Source organism: Acanthisitta chloris, unplaced genomic scaffold (assembly GCF_000695815.1).
Source record: "Acanthisitta chloris isolate BGI_N310 unplaced genomic scaffold, ASM69581v1 scaffold28047, whole genome shotgun sequence".
NCBI lineage: Eukaryota > Metazoa > Chordata > Aves > Passeriformes > Acanthisittidae > Acanthisitta > Acanthisitta chloris.
In genome coordinates this window covers 48,360-66,234 of record NW_008685127.1, presented here as the reverse complement: position 1 = coordinate 66,234, position 17,875 = coordinate 48,360, and the positions used below count along the sequence as shown (strand labels likewise).

Sequence of the window (17,875 nt, the reverse complement as noted above, 5' to 3'; positions counted from 1 at the left end):
TCCCTACTGTCTTATTCACTGATCAGGTCTTCCTCTCTGCTGTTGAGATACCCAGCTCTACAAGCTTTGATGCCACTTGTCTGCAATCTTGTTCTTCCAAAATTCCTCTGTCTAGACTTTGTCCTGGTTTCAAATTCAAACGTAGAGTTTGTTGGGTTTTTTCAGCATCATCCATCACATTCTGATCCCAGTAATCTCGTGGCTGTGATTGTTTTTTATCTTTGGGACAAGAAGTAGGATATTTTATTATTATGCAGAAACACTTTCGTAGATCTTAGAATTAGATAATGATCACTAGAATTTTAAGGTTGACTTTTAAATTCTTTTCTTTCCTCCATCTACTTCCTATGATTTAGTGACTGTTTCTTTTTTGAACTTCCAAGTTTTGAAGCCAGTTTCATCTTCCCATATATGATGAGTCCTTCTCTGAGTATTGTATTTCCTGCAAGTTTCCTTTGCCTGTCCCTAACTCCTGTCTGATTTGAAGAGAACTTATATTGAGATGAGATTTGATTACTTTAACTTCCTCTTTTGGAAAAGTGTTTTTTTAGGAAGTCAATATGTATTTTCTACCAATTCCTTCTCGTATGATTTTGTATAAAGACTCCTGGGAAATTCATCAGCCTCACACATGTCTGTTGGGACATTTTGATTCATGAAGTGACAGTTGTTGGTAGGTGACAGCCAAAGTGCCCAGGAACCCTCTGCTAAATTTTTCATGTCTCACAGGGCTAAAAATCTTTGAGTAGCATCACTTGCATCCTGTCACGTTTGGTACTTGAGACCACTGTGAGAGACTTTCCAAAGTACTAAAAAGCACCGGTGTGGTGCTTTGTGCTGGGTAACTGTAGTAGGAAACACTACTACCAGTAGGATTTTACAGGTGTCTCAAGTCCCCTCAAAAGAGTTAAAAGCAGCTCTGGATTGAGCATGATTTTGGCAGTTCAGAGGTAGGGGATTTTTTTAACTGATTAGTGTGAGGAGAAAATGTAACACAAATTTGTAGGAATATCAGTGAAGAGGAAAGGTTAAGTAGAAAAGATTGTTGTTCAGGAAACAAGACCATAATGGAGCCTGAAAACTAATGGGTCACAAACCACTGTGAGCAGTAAAGGTGTCTCCTGGTCTGGGCTGAGAGTGATGAGTACTGGAAGTTGACCAACTAAAATACTTCATGTTGAATGAATTGATTTCAGTTCAGTTATGGAGCACAGATTTGTGCAGCCGAGTGAGCACCTTGCAGCAAGTTCAAGTTAAACACACTAGAACCAAGTGAATGTGAACAACATGTTACAAATTTGCACAAAAGACATTTGCTGCAGTTCAGCCAAGGCACACACTTGTGAAGGAGTCTGGAAAGGAAATGCCTGAGGTCTCCAGTGTGGCTCATCCTCCACCATCCCTGGCACTGCCTTTTTCCAAATTGAGAAAAAATAATGTCAGTGAGACAAGACTGGAATAAATCTGGGGGGCAGGGAGGGATTGCATTGGTCTTGCATGGTCAGTGGGTCTGTTCACATAGGAAACAATGGCATCTGAAGGAGAGAGCAGGCACCAAGCTTGAAATTATTTTCACTTTCAAGGGGGAAGGGTAGAATTGTAAACATATGTCTGTGATCTAAAGAGAAATCCTTGAACCTGTTACTGTCATGCAAGCTGCAGTTGTTTGTGGAGTGTGACTGATGTCCAGCAGAATGTAAAATATCTTGAGCTGAAAGGCCTTGGGGATATCATTAGAAAATGTCAGTGTCCCCCTGAGGATAGGCAGATAGCATGTCAAGTGTCACTTTGCCTGATAGTAAAGAAACTTTTTCTTTGCATCAAAGGATTGCTGTTGAAAATGCATTTTTCAGGATTAACTTAGAACATAAAATTCGCCTAGCGTGCTTGCTGCATTAGGTCATTTGTTTGGGTATCTGCTTCCCAGACGAGCTGCTTTTCAAACAAAGGAGGTTTATCAGTATCTCACAATCTTCTGGGGCATTGAACTGATTGGTTGATACATCCTAGCTCCTCACCTGTTTAAAAAGCCTTTCCTTGCAACGCACACACTGCCTGAAAAACACCAGTCCAGCACATTGCGAATTAAAGATTTTTCACCCTGCCTGTTTTTTTGGTGGTTTTTTTTTTTTTTTGGAGCTGCACTTTGTACACAGTGTTATTTGATCATGTTTGCTGCAGGCTTCCCAGACATCAAAGCACAGTTTGAGCTAGAACTCAGTGCCCCACTGTAATATAGTGAGATATCTACCTGTTTGATTGGGGAGTCTATAAATTATTTTATTTTCTGCCTGGCTCTTTGCCCCCCGTGGGGACTTGTGCCTTCTGTGCCTTACAGCCCAGTTATCAGAGGGGGCTTCTCCTGCCTTGCTAAAATCTGCCTCCTCCTGGGGATGTTCAGGAAGGCTGCACAGACATACTGTCATTGTTGGGTTTGAGTGGTTGGTGTTGGTGTGTGGCAGTGTAATGTTTCATAGTGGGTATTAATAACTCAGCGCTATGTGAATATTAAAAGAGGCTCATGTGTCTCAGTTAGGAAAGGGGATTAATGCAAAACTGCTTTTTCAAGAGCAGAGCTATGATGTGGAACCAAATCCACACTGGTGGCAAATGAGCTGATCTGGCCTTTCCCAAGTTTTGGGTTAGCTAAAGCAATATGTCTTACGTCTGTGCTCTGCTGCTGAGAGTTTTCCAAACTGACAGAGGGATTCCCTGAAATGTGCTGGCTCTCTTCCCTCTCCACCTTTCAGTCTGGTGGAGAAAAGAGGAGAAAATCCAAGTGAGGATGGGACACAGTGGCCACATGATAGCTCTGTGATCAGCTGCTAGAATCCCTCCTTTCCTTGGAAAGGTGGGTGAGGGTGATTGTGCATTTGGGGATTAAGTGCAACAAAGTGAAGGAGAACAGTACCTTAATCCAATTTCTCTCTTTCTTCTCCCTTCACTCCATACTTTTCATTCCCTCTTACTCATACCTTTTTTTTTTTCAATATGTTTTTATTCATCCATGCCCTTTTCTGTTTCCATGGGACACTGTTTTGTGCGCTGTGGGCTCCTGGCACCGCATGCAGCTCACCCTTTCTTTCTCCAATCAGGATGGCGGCCTAGTGGAAGAGCCCACTACTTCACCATTTTTGCCTTCACCAAGCCTGAAGCTCCCCCTTTCAAACAGTGCACTCCCTAATCAGACCCTGGGCGGGATTGCCTCAGGGCTGGGCATGCAAAACTTGAATTCTTCTAGACAGGTAAGGCTGTTGGGAGAGATCCCAAGGGGAATTTCAGCTCTCTTGGACTAGCTGCTAGTGCCCATCAGTCTCTTCCCCAGGGAAAATGGGTTTAAACTGAAAGTGCAGCATCTTTGTTCATGTGAAGTATCAGTGGAGAAACTATCTGCTCTGTAAATATTTCACCTTATAGGACATAAAACAAGTGCTTAGTTGTAATTAGCCAGTTAATGACATATATCCGTTGAGAAGAGCCTGTAGGGTTGTGGGTTTATACCACTGAGCCCTGGTGTGGCTCTGCCTTGATTGATGGGACAGCTCTTCTTTTGAGGCTTTGCTAATTGTCACAGACATTGCTGTAATTCATCTTTTTCTGGCTGGCATGATTATTCAGTGGTGAGATGGGGGAGAAGTGTTGGGGGCTTTTTTGTTCCTCCTTTGAGTGTCAAGGCAGCTCCTAGTTTTGACAGGTGGCAAGAAAGAAACTGAGCTTCCAGCACCTCTGGTCAGATGGAGCACGGAAGCAGGGGGTGTTTTGGCCCCTGGGTAGAACATGCTGGAAAGAAAAGAAAAGGAAAGGAGATGGAGGAAGAAACTGAAAACCACCATGAGAGTGAGAGGCCATAAACTACTCTTGATTATGAAAAGGTTATTTTTGCCATCAAGTTAAGTTCTAGCAAAGATAAGAAATAACAACACAGAAGAAAAACTGTCATTCTGTGGTGGCTCTTGTTATGTATATTCTTTCAAAGTTGGTTTTCTAAGGGCAATACTTGTCCAGCACTTACAGCCCATTAAACATCTCTTTCCAAAGCAGAGTCTGCACTAATAGCATGTCCATTATCAGGAGCTTTGTAAAATGGCTAAGGACAAAAACTGCTTAGCTAACTTGAGGATGCTCAGAGTTCAATGCCTCCATTCTCCTGCCCCTTGCTACACAAATACAACATTTTTGGCAAGTACTTTTCATTGTTCATCTTGTGACCCTCCAGGGTTACACATCCTTATAAAAGCCATCTTCAGCTTCATCTTTACAAAGTTCTGGAGGTTTGGGACATTGGGTACTTGGCATTCTTTGCCATGCCTCATTCTGAACCTGGTTGTCACTACAGCCTGTATGTGCTGGTTTCTTTATTCCTGCCTGTCATAATCACTGAGAATAAAGACTGCACAGCTAAGTACCATCCAGGTTCTGTGTTTAAAATGCCAATGTCATTCTTGTCCTGCTGCAGATACCGAGTGGCAATCTGGGTATGTTTGGCAATAGCGGAGCAGCACAAGCCAGGACCATGCAACAGCCGCAGCAACCGCCAGTGCAACCTCTTAATTCATCCCAGCCTAGTCTTCGTGCTCAAGTGCCTCAGTTTCTATCCCCTCAGGTTAGACAACACTTCCACTCATCAGTTTTCCTTTCCCCTGGAGCTCTTCCATATGGTGCTCCTGAGGCTTTGCAGCCCCTGCTGCCAGGCTGTGCCCATGGTGCTTAGGTACTAGGCAGGGAGCATGTTGCATGGCTGAGATGGTGTCCCATGTACAGTCTCTGCAGGGGCAGGTTCTTGTATTCCTTTTTGCAGACACTAGTGTTTCTGAGGAGGTTCTCATCTCTTTTTTCTATAAATAGACATTGGAGTATTGCTAAGAGTTATACTAGAGCCTCTTGGTAATTCTTCATGGTGCTACTTCTGTTTATAGTAATATTTTCCAGCTGATGTCTTGTGACTCTTATTAATGGCTCACACAGTTGTCACTGTAAAGTAAACATACCATGTTTAATACTCTGCTCTTCCTTAGGTTCAAGCACAGCTTTTGCAGTTTGCAGCAAAAAACATTGGTCTCAGCCCTGCACAGTTAACCTCGCCAATTAATAATCCTCAGCATATGACGATGTTGAACCAGCTCTATCAGCTGCAGCTGGTAAGTCAAAAGACATGGCAAATAAGCTCTCAGTCAGAACTGAAGGCACAAAGATACAATAGGAGAGTGGCTGACTAAACTTTTAAATGACATGACAGATCTTCAAAGCAATCAGATGCTGATTTCTTTGGGAGAGTTTCTTTTTAAAGACACAAAATCATGGGGCTTTTTTTTTTTTTTTGCTTGAAGCTTTATAAATAGTCATTTGTGGAATAATTATCCTTTACAGCTGATCAGTAGAACTAAGTCAGTTGGTTTCCTACTGGTATGTGTCACACAGTCTGTTCTCTCACTGCACTACATGTCAATGTGTACAACTGATTGACCAACTGGGAATTTTGTGTCACAACGCAGTGAGAGAAATCTTGGCAGTGCTGGTCACCTGAGTTACCTGCAGAACTCCCTTCATTGCCTCACTGAGTAATCAAGTGTAGGGTAAATTTCCTGCAATTAATGGGGTGTATATTAAACACAACATCTGATAAGAGTTACTTGTTGTTTTGCAAACATGTACTGCTATGTGTGCACATTTTACATATCTGTGTGTGTGCATATGAGGATATTTAACTGGATTTTAAGAATATTTGCAAAAGAGATACTGCCAAGTCAGTATTTGCCAGGGTTGAACATAAAATTGAGGATGACCAACTAGCTCAGTTGCTGTTTTTGATGTGCTAGTCAAAAATCTTTTATTAGTAAGATTGTTTGATACTATTATTCATTTCTGGTTATGTTCCCTAGTTTTGAGGAGCACAGCATTGATCTCATAATAACTGAACGGTACCCAGCTACTTGAAAAATACCTGTGCAGAATTCCTTTGGGTTTGGAATTCTTGTGTTTCAGGGAAACACCTTGGAAAAAAGATTTACTGCCAATATAGCCACCTAAAAATCGTGGAGTTTTTCAGAAATAAAGCAGCACAACTGATTTAGCTACAAAGTGTTGTCAGAAATCAAACTGGCCAAAAAACCCCCCTTATTGGTATTTATCCTATGTAGGTAATACTGTAAACTACTCTTTTCATTTTTGCTTTGTGTGCCAGTTTTCTTCAGGGAAAAAAAAGTAGGTTTCCATCTTTAATGATCACTTTTCACTCACAGAGGTTTTTTTTACTGACGTATGTTTGGTTTAAGAAACTAACAAAAAAAAACCCAACAGGAAAATGAAGACTGGATGTAAATAAATGTATTGTAAAATAGATTTGTGATGAGATTATTAGTTTTGCTTCGCTGCCTGTTTTCAGAAAACTCCGATGTTTATGTTTGTCCTGTTCTGTGATGTAGCAGAGCAGTTCAGGCGTGTGGAGTGCGTTCACCCCTGACCTCTCTCCTGTCTCTCCAGGCATACCAACGTTTACAAATCCAGCAGCAGATGTTACAGGCTCAGCGTAATGTTTCCGGACCCATGAGACAACAGGAGCAGCAAGTAGGTTTGCCTGCCAGCTCAATCTCTGCACTAGAGTTTGGTTTCAGTAGCTTGAAGAGGCTGAATTGCATTACACCTGAGCAGCTAAAGCATCCTTTAAAACAAGAATGCAGGAGTGTTGAACAGTGAAGGGTGCTGAGTAACAAAGCTGCTCCACACCATCAGTTATTGGAGGGAAGCTCTTCACCCCTTAACACAGTCAATTTTTATTTGTAGCTAGATCTATCGTGTTACTGCACTGTAGAAAAGGGCAAAGAAGTCTGGTGTCTCTGTTGAACTGAGCACTTATTGATCCTCTCTCTCTCTCTTCCTCTCTCTCTCTCTCTCTCTCTCTCTCTCTCTCTCCAGGTTGCACGTACAATCAATAACATGCAGCAGCAGATCCAGCAGCACCAGCGCCAGCTGGCCCAGGCCCTGCTTATGAAGCAGCAGCCTCCCCCTCCACATCTATCTTTGCACCCCTCTGCAGGCAAATCAGCCATGGATAGCTTTTCACCCCATCCCCAGGCTCCCGGCCTACCTGACCTGCAGACCAAAGAGCAACAGTCTTCACCGAACACCTTTGCTCCTTACCCTCTTGGTGAGTGTCCATCACTACACAGAGGGAGTCTGTTTATTTCCTTAATTCAGCACCTAAAATATTTCACTCTACAGTGCAACAAATACAGTTATAAAAATAGGTATATTTATTAAATAACATGGAAATGCCAAAGCAAAATCTTGGTGCTCCCTGCCTGAGAGGTAGCTGTGCAGGTGGGCTGCATTTCCTCACCTGTGCTCTGCCTAAACAGAACAAAAAATTTGCCTAATTAGCTATTCACATATGTTGCTGTTTATGAATTAAATATAAGTTAATGGTGTCATGGTGATAAACAGGAATATCATCTGGGAAAGTCAGGCAATGTCATCTTTCCACTCTAATTAGCACTGGTAAGACATCAGTTTTGGTCAAGAAAGGTACAGATCAGTGTGCAGAAAGTGTTGTGCAGATGATTTTTATTTACCTTTTATTTATTTTAAAACCATAACTGTTAAGGAAGAAATTAAATCCTCTGCTCACTGTAGCCTAAAGAGAAGGTTTAAGAGACATGCAAGAATCTTTGAAAGTGTAAAACAGAGCTCTGAACAAATTTTCTTGCCTGTAGCTAATGCAAGAGGTAATAAACTTGTGTTCATAAAAGGAAATCTAGTTGAACATTAAGGAATTTACTTGCTTTAAGCAAAGTAGAGCACTGGAATAAGTTATCTGGGAAGTTCCTAGAATCTTCTTCACCAGCTGTTTTGTGGTAGGTTAGACATAGATCTGTCAGACATGATTGATGTCAAGGTAATTGATTGGGTCTGGAGACAGGGTGAACAGAGCCAGCCTTTCAGACCTGTTTGCTGGGTGATTGTTTGATGTATGCTGCAGACTTCCTTCGTGACATAAAGGAATTAATTTAATCTCTTTGTGGCTCTCTTTATGCTGTGTACAATAGAATTGCCAAGCTTTATCTGCCATGCAGCAGTTAAGAAGGTAATTCTGACTGCTGTGGTGAGCTGTTGTGGCAGGAAGCATCAGAAGGCAAAAGAATTTGTGAATTAAAAGGCCTAAGTCTAAGAGGTTCTTATGATATCTCAGCTTCCTGTGATCTGCTAACGTTCAGGATTATGTATCAACAAAGACCCAGATTGGTGTCACAGAAGCATGTCAAAATTATTCCCTAAATAATAGTCGGAGTGATTCTGTTCTGTGTATACCAAATACAAGCCCAAATTGTACAATATCTGCTCTGGGGAGCAGCAGCTGTTTGTCTGACCTTTGCTTAGTTGCTTCATTTGGGATTTTTGAAATGTTGTTAGCAAAATGAAGTGGGATGTGCTGGGGAGACATCAGGAATATTTTGGCTTAGCCATGGAATGCTGCAAACTCTTCACTGGTTTAAACATAGCATTCCAGAGCATTCTTGCAGAGTGCCTCTTCTGAGACAAGTAGAATCATAGAATCATAGAATTTAGGAGTTGGAATGGACCTTACAGATCACCTAGTCCCACCCCCTGCCCTGGGCAGGGACACCTCCTCACTAGATCAGGTTGCTCAAGGCTCATCCAGCCTGGCCTTGAACACTGCCAGGGTCAGGGCAGCCACAGCCTCCCTGGGCAACCTGTGCCAGTGTCTCACCACCCTTAGAGCAAAAAAAACTTGTCTCTCATATCCAACCTGGACTTTGCTTCTTTCAGTTTGAGCCCGCTACCCCTTGTCCTGTCACTGCAGTTCCTAACACAGAGTTCCTCTCTGGCTACTTGTAGTCCTTTCAGAGATTGAAAAGTTGCTCTGAGGTCTCCACACAACCTTCTCTTCTCCAGGCTGAATAGCCCAAACTCCCTCAGCCTGTCCTCATAGGGGAGATGCTCCAGTCCTCTGAGCAACTTGGTGGCCTCCTCTGCACTTGTGCCAACAGTTCCATGTCCTTCTTATGCTGAGGACACCAGAACTGAAACAGTGACAATAGAAACACTGACAGCTTTAAAATATTATCCCTATACTGTTTTTTTTCATCCTTTTAGCAAAGTTTTAACATTTTCTGAATTCATGGGAGTTTTATTGATGTTCCCATAAAAGAGGTCTTGACAGCAGGTTGAAAATGTGCATTGTAAATCACACACACAAATACAGATGTCTGAGATTCTAAGTCCAGTAATTCCTGTAGCTACATTTGAAACACATCTTTAATCCCCCAGTATAGTACAGATATCTAACAACCTATTTCCCCTCAGCTGGACTGAACCCGAACATGAATGTAAATAACATGGACATTACTGGTGGTTTGTCAGTGAAGGACACTTCTCAGTCCCAGTCTCGCCTTCCTCAGTGGACACACCCCAACTCAATGGATAATCTGTCTAGTGCTGCTTCTTCGCTTGACCAGAACTCCAGCAAGCACGGTATGTCCCACTCCATCCCTGTGCCAGCCTGGGGGGGTTTGAGACTTGAGCCCTGGTGCAGTTGTAATTACTCTTCTTGTGTTACTTTTCTGTGTGAGTGCTCAGCCATGGTTGTACCAAGTGCCCTTTGAGCCCCTGGGATTTTGTCAATGATTTCTGCAGTCTCACTCAGCAATGCTTTTCAAAGTGCTTGTGGCTGTCACTTCCTACGTGCAATGTAGGGATTTCTTTTCATTTGTTGAATGTGATTGCTGAGAACATGTAGTTCAAGTTAAACAAGCCATTAGTGTTGGCAAAACAAGTCCCACAGTCTTCTCCTTATTCCAGACCTGCATACCTTCAAAAAAGCTTCACACTGGCTTTCTCCCACAGTTTTTCCAGTTTCCTCAACCTTTCCCAGCCAATCCTCTGCAAAAGCATGATGGATTACATAGTTACCCACCCTGGAGTTAGGAGCACAAACTTATTTTTCCAGAAGTGATAGCTAATCTGTTCAACCACCTTTATCCCTAACGCCTCCAGTATCCTGAGTCATTTATTCCTTGATTTCCTGTACCAGGTTTATTGTGTTAGAACATGAGGCTCAGTTAACTTTACTATATCCTGGATTTTATTACAAGCACCATAAACGATTTCTTTTACAACACTTTTTATTCTGCAAGTAGCTGCACTGCTTATGCCAAACGATTGTTTGATAGTTTGTAGGAACATGAGAACAGCCATTTCCAATCATCCATCCTGTCAGCAGGGAATGCCTAGGGAAGGATGAGATGAGGGGTTGCCTGCAGTGATATTCCTTAGTATGCTGTCTCAGCAAGTTCCTATTTACCATCAGTGTAATGATTTGAATTACTTAGTCTCTTTCTGGCAGTAATTTAATGCACATTTCTTTAACTTGAGTGCCTAGATTGTACCAGCAGCATCTCTCACAGCTGTAATCCCTAGTAAGGCTTCTGAGGCTGTTCAGCCTGGCTTAGTGTGTGTATATGTAACAAAATACAGAGCCTGATGAAACTCCATACCCCCAGTGAGTCCCACTCCTAAACAAAGCCTTTCCATGTCTTCATTACAGGTGCTATACCTGGAGGTTTAAGTATTGGTCCTCCAGGAAAGTCCTCCATTGATGACTCCTACGGCCGGTATGATCTGATTCAGAACAGTGAGTCTCCTGCCAGCCCACCTGTAGCTGTTCCTCACAGCTGGTCACGTGCCAAATCTGATAGTGATAAAATTTCCAATGGCTCCAGCATAAACTGGCCACCAGGTAACAAAACACAAAGCCTTCGTGTTGAACTGATGTCCTTAAAACGTGTTGGGTGGATTTATTGACCCCTCGTGGCTTCTGAGGCGCAGGAACTTTGCAGAAGTGTGACTGCATACCCTTTTCTTTTTGTTGTACCTGAAACAGAGTTTCATCCAGGAGTGCCATGGAAAGGACTGCAGAATATTGATCCTGAAAATGACCCCGATGTTACTCCTGGAAGTGTTCCAACTGGGCCCACCATAAACACCACGATACAGGATGTTAATCGCTATCTTCTCAAGAGTGGAGGTAAACACACAAGTTGCTTTCACATCTGTGCATTCTTTCTTTTGCTTTCCAAAGAAGTTGTCTTCATTTGTTACAGCTAGAGCCTATTTTTTGCATGTACTCCTAATCTAATAATGCTTCTGCTCAGAACTTCCACTGAACACCCAGAAATACTTGTTTTAAATATGGGATTAAGAAGCTTTTTTTTTTTCCATGGAAATGGAAATAGTTTTATATTGGAAAAGGCTGTGAGATGTAATACAAAATTCTGTGGTCACTGGAAGTTTTTCTAACCTGTAACACTTGGTTTTGAGCAAGGTTTTGCTGTCCATGCTGCTCAGCCTCCCACATGCACTTTGTGAAGTGCTCAGAAGACACACTACAAAAGTTCCACAGTTGTTGCTGAGGCAGCAAGTTTCTGGCACACTAATTAATTGTAGCTTTGTTAGAAGATCAATCAGCAAAATAAATTAGAGCTGTTTTATTCCCAAAACCATAAAAGAAAAGGGAAAAAATACGGAATTGACTAGTAAACTTGTATTTCCCAGTAGCATTTCCATTCCTTTTGTCTTGGCAGTACTTCGGAATAAAAAGGGAATTCTTTAAAACAGTAAAGCCTTGGGACTGTGCTACTTGGTAGCTAGATGTACTGGAAGTGGATCAAGGGAAAGGTGGCTTGGTTTAATTGTGGTCAGTGTGCTAACCAAGTTATCAGCACTCAGAGCACTCTGATAGGCACAAGAATAGTATTAGCAGGTTGTCCAGAAGGACCTGTCAGGAGTAAAGCTGTGGATTTTGTTCTAATGGTTACATCTGTGGTACCAGCACAGATTGTAAATCAGAACTATCCTTGAGATGGGTGTCCAGCTCTGGGCTTGTTAACCTAGGCAAGGGATGTGAAATGTGAGGGGAAGGAGGCAGAGGTTTCACTGCCTCCAGTGATTTTAGCTGTCTCTTACCAGGGAGCAATCTTTCTTTAAGCTGAAACATAAAAGTATTTGTGGAATGAGTAATGTTGAACTAACTTTTAATGACCCAAATGTGCTTCAAGGGGCAGATTTGAAGTTAGAGAAGGAAAAGTATAAAGATGTAGTTTAGTGACACCCAGGAAACATTCCCTTCAGGCCCTACAGAGCTGTACCTGGAAGTCGGATTATACCTACCACAGGTGTTCCTGCTGTAGAGAAGGGAAGTGTACATTAGCTCTGTTGGTGCATAATGTGCCTGTGGAATGAAGAAATAATTCAGCTCCTTAGAGAGTGTCAGGACAGATGTTCTTTGCAGAAGTAATCAGGCTCTCAAGAGCCCAAACCTTCTGAAGAGCAGTGACTCTTGGGGTCCATATGTGCTTCCATTCCTCGTTAGCTGTTTTAGCTGGTTAATAGTATAATTTTAATAACAAATATAGTTGTGGAATCTGTTTCTTTTTGCCTAGGGGTTTGCTCCTAGGTAATATTACCCATTAGTGTCAGTACCTCTCCATATGAGATTGGGGCTTTCATGGCATGCTGCCAGGAAGAGGCTGTCTTTGAACTCTGCAGCCTGTAGCACACAGCTTGTATGGACAGAGCTGATCCCCAGTTAGGGGATTAGGCTGTGGTGTACACTGTCCTTACACAGGGCACTTGGAAGCAGGCGAAACCTAAGCTTTGGGGTTGATTTTTGCTTTGCCTTGTTCACTAATGAAGCTTTGCAGGGCCAGCTCCTGTGAGCTGAGAGTCATAGCCATGTGGAATCAGGACCAGTTACAGCTCTGTGGGCACAGAGACCTTTGAATCTGCTGTAATTCCATCACTTCTGCCTGGGGAATAGATTATTTACAAAGAAGGCCTGATACAGAGTTAGTTTGCTTGAGACTGATGTCTGTGTTGGTGTCCTTTGCACAGTGGGTCTGGTTAAGGTAAGGTTTGGTTAGTTGCTGTTCCAGCTGAAAATACAGCCTGTGTTTTTTATCAAGCTGTGAGGGACGAGATTGTCCTTTTCCTTCCCCCCTCCTATCTCAGCACAGTGCTCTTTTCTAAAGAACTCACGTATTTTTATTAGTCAGTTAACGATGTTCCAGTATCACAGTCCATCTGTGTGTGTCAGGAATGATAAGTCACCCAGGATACACACTTAATTTTGTTGGTGGCTAGAGAGAACACTTCCAGCTCTTCTGGTCTTTGTAATGAAGATATTTTATGTTCAGTTTCTTTCATTTGCTGCCAGTAAGGAAATTGTATGTATGCTTAGATAGCTCCTCAGATTGTAAATGATTTACTGAGGCTGTTTCAGGCTATTTCATTTATGTTATCAGTTTGAGGAGAGATTGCTAAAATATATCCTCACTTTACTGAAAGTCTGCAAAAATCTAAAGATGTCTGTGGGCCTGAGGATGTAGGAGAAGTGCTTACCTTGAGTAATTTAGGACAGATCACCCATGGTAAGAGGTTAGTTTATCATATACATCTCTGCTCATCTACAGTTGCCATTGCCTAAGTCAGCTGGCAGAGGACCTTGATAAATGAAGCCTGTTCCTGGAGACTAAACAGTTGAACACAGATTTTTATTTTTTGGGGGGTCACATTTAAAAGAAGGAGAGTTTACCTTCCACACAGGCTCTAGTACATTCGTTGCTGTGCCAGCTCTCTTCTCTTTCCTACTAAAGACTTCTGCTTCACTCTGTCACGCTTTCGATAACATTTCATTCCTAGACTGCAGAGACTGGGCTGGTTAAGGAAAATGCCTTGCATGGTTTGTATTTGCACCTAATAGATTTGCTTATGTCACACCAAACATCATTATGCCCATCTTTCTTAGTTGCTTCTCTGCTGGTTCTGCAGGGTCATCCCCAACATCATCTCAGAATGCCACGCTGCCTTCATCGAGTGCCTGGCCGCTTAGTGCCTCCGGCTACAGTAGCTCTTTCAGCAGCATTGCATCTGCACCTAGCATTGCAGGTACGAAACTGGCCTTTCTACTTCCACATCCTTCTGCATTCTGAGCAAAGGCCCTAGGAAATGCTGTCGCAGTGGTTACAATAGGGCTACCAGTGTATTTTTAGTACTCTCTAGCTAGGCAGCTCTCCTGGCAGCTCCTCCGTGGGGAGTGTTGGGATGGTATACCTGGAATTGTGCTAAGGAAAAATGTGTTTATTCCACTTGGTGCCATGTGCTGTCACTCTGTATTGGCATCAGGATCTTTGAGAAGGAATATTGTGTAGGACCTCAGCAGAAACACCCCCACTAGACCCTTCCAGTAAGAGCTGATGTGAAAATGTAGTGAATAAACTCACTGTTAAAAGTGAACCATCTTCAGCTCAGCAAAAACTTTAGTAATACCTCAAGGAAGGTACTTTGCATGACTCTGGAGGGCTTGGGTTTTGGGCCCTTAAATGTCAAAGCCAAATCCTGATGCTTCCCTACATGGCTGAGCTTCTAGCTGGGCTAAATAATTACCCCTTTTTCTTTAATGAGCTCTAAATTCTGGAGCATCTCCCTGCAAATCATAGAAACTTTGCTTGCAGACTACCAACCTAATACCCAGTTTGTCCCATTATAAAATTGTGTTGGGCTGTTGCATGGGTTGTATTAGCATTTTTATATCTAACCCCTGAAAACCCTTCACCTTTCCAAATAAAGGAAGGTGCAGCCTCCAGGTCATGCTGCAGAATGCAAAATAAAAAGGGGTTGTTTGGGGTGTTTTACTCCAGAGAAAGGAAAAGAAAGGAATGGCTTGCTTTCCTTTTATCTGCCATGCATTTCTGCTTTATTTGCCTCTTTAGTTTGTTTTTTTTTTGCAGTATCATCTAATGTTTGTGTTCCCCCATGAGAAGTAGTGACATAGCAACATCTAATCTGTGGTGATGTGCATGTATCCTATGCAGTATCACAGTCTGGGCTGCTCTGAGTTCTCCAACTCAGACTTGCTCCCTTTCCTCCCACCATTTACACTTGTTAATGTCTTCATCATCATTGTGCAGTTATTTTTGTTGCTCCAATTTGCAAGAAGATGGGAGAGTGGTTGCCCTTTCCCTTAAATGGTGATGATTCAATATCAAATCTCTGAGTTAAGTGATTTAGATAAATGGAGGCAATTTGGGGAGTGTGTGTGTGTATATAACTGAGGCTGTGATTTGACAACTGGTAAATTTGGCTTTAGGACTTGTAAAACCCCCTCAGTGGCTGCATGGTGCAAAGCACTGATCCAGTATAAACTTAAACCTGCCAGTTCAAATTTGTTTCTAAAAAGCATCACAAGATTTTAGCACCTTGGACTGTGTCAGGCCAAGTATTTTCTTTCTGTCTGCAATCAGCATTAAAGCTTTAAGGCAGCACAGTCACAACATCATTTGCTGTGGCAGAAGATGTGACTGTTTCAGTCCATTCCAGTCCAGCATGTGCTGCCAGTGCTGGTGACAGCAGAACTGTGCTGTGACAGGGAAATTGGGCTCCAGTTAACACAGTGTGTGAGTACAACAGCCAAGGGATATGTTAAGTCTAAAGTTGAATAAAGGGGTTCATTTTGCTATCCCTAGTTGAAACCAGTTTTGTCTGCCTTTCTGAATACCAAACTGTGTTTGCTGTTCTTGGGTTGTATGTTACTTTATGAAGTTCTGAATTGGCAGGAGCAGTAGTAAGAATTTAAAAACTGATTTGGGAAAGGGCAAACCGAGCAGTAAAATTTACAAAGAGTGACAGGTGATATGGTCTGATCTTCTGAAGACTTCATTTTTCTCAAAGATACTTGGAAAAAAGTAGCAGAATATTCAGAAATGCAGTTTTTGTTGGTCTCTGATCTTTAGAATTTTAGTAATGTATCAGAAGAACATATGGATATATATTGGTTTCTTTATATCAGATAAAATGAGTTTTGTAAGGAAAAGTCTTTAAGTCTATTAAACCTTTGAGAGACAATCTTGAAGTGTTTCATTATAGTTTTGGTGATAAGAGATTTCACATGCCTAAGCCCATTTTCTGGTCTTTTTCTCATGTATCATCTTTTGCAAGAAAGTGAAATAATAGGAGAAGTTAAAACAAGAACTATGTGTGTAGCAGCTGCTGTGAGGTTCAGTAAATACAAAGTCATTTGAAATTGTAGTGTAAGTTCAAAGGATAGAGGATTTGTGGGACAGGATGGTACAGAAGGTTGTTGTTTTCCTCCTGAAAACTCAGAAGAATACAGCCAATGCAGAAGCTACATGACACCCATCCTGCCTGGTTTAACAGTTAATTAATCAAGAGTACACAAATGTCCCTTTTTCTGTTGCAGGTAAACTGTCAGACATCAAGTCTACGTGGTCCTCTGGCCCAATCTCTCACACACAAGCCTCTCTGTCCCATGAACTCTGGAAGGTACCCAGAAACACTACTGCTCCGACGAGACCACCTCCAGGCTTAACCAACACCAAGCCATCATCCACGTGGGGTGCCAGTCCCCTGGGCTGGACCAGCTCTTACTCCTCTGGTACTCACAGCTTCTCTGCTTTTCAGCACCTCAGTGCCTTCGTTTTGCAAGTGTTTTCTTGGTTCTGTGTGTTGGGCCTCACAAACTGGAGGTTCAGCACCAGCAGAGTGTGTCTGGTTTGGGGGTGAAGCTCCTGTCTGTTCCTTCAGTTTGGATAAGCTGTAAATGAAGCTTCCTTCAGGTGCTCACGTTAGTAATTTCATAATTATTTAGCTCCAAATAGGATTTTTTTCCATTTCCTGAAGTTCTAAACATGTCTTCTGTCATGGTATGACCTAAGACTGCCTACAGAGCCTCAAGATGAGCCCATGGAATTTAATATGGAGTACATGTTTGGAGCATTTAGGATCTGATGGCATTGCAAGGCCCTCAGGGAATGTCTTCATTTTTTCACACAGGCTCTTTTTTTAGATGTTGTTGTTGTTTTGCTTAAATACAACTATGAGAAACCATAGATTTCATAGAATCATAGGATCGACCGGGTTGGAAAAGACACCCAAGGTCATCAAGGCCAACCCTACTGTGGTTACTAGACCATGGCACTAAGTGCCACATCCAGTCTCATCTTAGGCAAGTATTGCATCTATTTTATAAAGCTGTTTTATTAATCTCCTTTCACTAAGCTGGGAATTAAATGTTCTTCCCTCTTCTTAGCATTTCTTTTGGATCTGTTTCTTCACCAAACCCCAACCTGTGAGCAGATCCTGCTGCTGCCAGGGTTCTCTCCAGAGCCTGAGCATGGTCATGTGTGTGAGCACAGGATCCACTGAGGTTATGCCTCTCATAAACACCAAGCATGTACAGTTTCTCATTGTACAACACCAGGCTGAAGTTGGAAGAGCAGGTTTTGTTGGTCATGTCCTTGTATCTTTAATCAGGACATTGTCAGTGCAGAGATACCTGTTTTGAATAAGTCATGTGCATTAATCTGTCACTGGCAAGATAGCAGAGTGCTGCAGTGCCGTAAAAATCTTTGGGAGCAAGCAGCAATCTGAGTTTGGGCATCAGAATTGCTCTTAAAGTGTGTCTTCCTGCTTAATTCTAATGTGTCCTGAAGATCCAGTTTGTTGCAGTGTTACACCTCCATCTGATAGTTTCCTAACAGTTGTTGTGGGAGTCTGGAAGGTGCTGCAGATGTTCTAAATGGAACAAGAGTAGGTCTCATTCAGCAGCCTCTTATTCCAATGCAGACAGTAAATCAGGGTGTGAGGAAACTGCTGTAGGATTTGTTTTCAGGAGCAGTGAGACTTGCTAGGATGTTGTGATTCCAGGTGAATTTACTTGTAATATGCTTTCCAGGCCGTGATCAAATGTTCTCTTGTGGAATTTGTCTTGCAGGTTCTGCATGGAGTACTGACAGCTCAGGGAGAACAAGCAGCTGGCTGGTTCTTCGGAACCTCACCCCCCAGG

General features: G+C 42.4%; 1 protein-coding gene across 1 annotated transcript in view; it reads left to right on the top strand.

The window, feature by feature from the left end:
• The window catches only part of TNRC6C (trinucleotide repeat containing 6C), a 42,840-nt gene that overhangs the window by 21,856 nt on the left and 3,109 nt on the right, over positions 1–17,875 (top strand). The window contains exons 9-19 of the mRNA XM_009079592.1: positions 3,096–3,245; positions 4,457–4,603; positions 5,016–5,138; positions 6,481–6,564; positions 6,913–7,144; positions 9,322–9,489; positions 10,562–10,753; positions 10,898–11,041; positions 13,843–13,959; positions 16,271–16,465; positions 17,804–17,870. Of these exons, the coding sequence (XP_009077840.1) occupies positions 3,096–3,245; positions 4,457–4,603; positions 5,016–5,138; positions 6,481–6,564; positions 6,913–7,144; positions 9,322–9,489; positions 10,562–10,753; positions 10,898–11,041; positions 13,843–13,959; positions 16,271–16,465; positions 17,804–17,870 (1,619 nt within the window). The remainder of the gene's footprint in view (positions 1–3,095; positions 3,246–4,456; positions 4,604–5,015; positions 5,139–6,480; positions 6,565–6,912; positions 7,145–9,321; positions 9,490–10,561; positions 10,754–10,897; positions 11,042–13,842; positions 13,960–16,270; positions 16,466–17,803; positions 17,871–17,875) is intronic.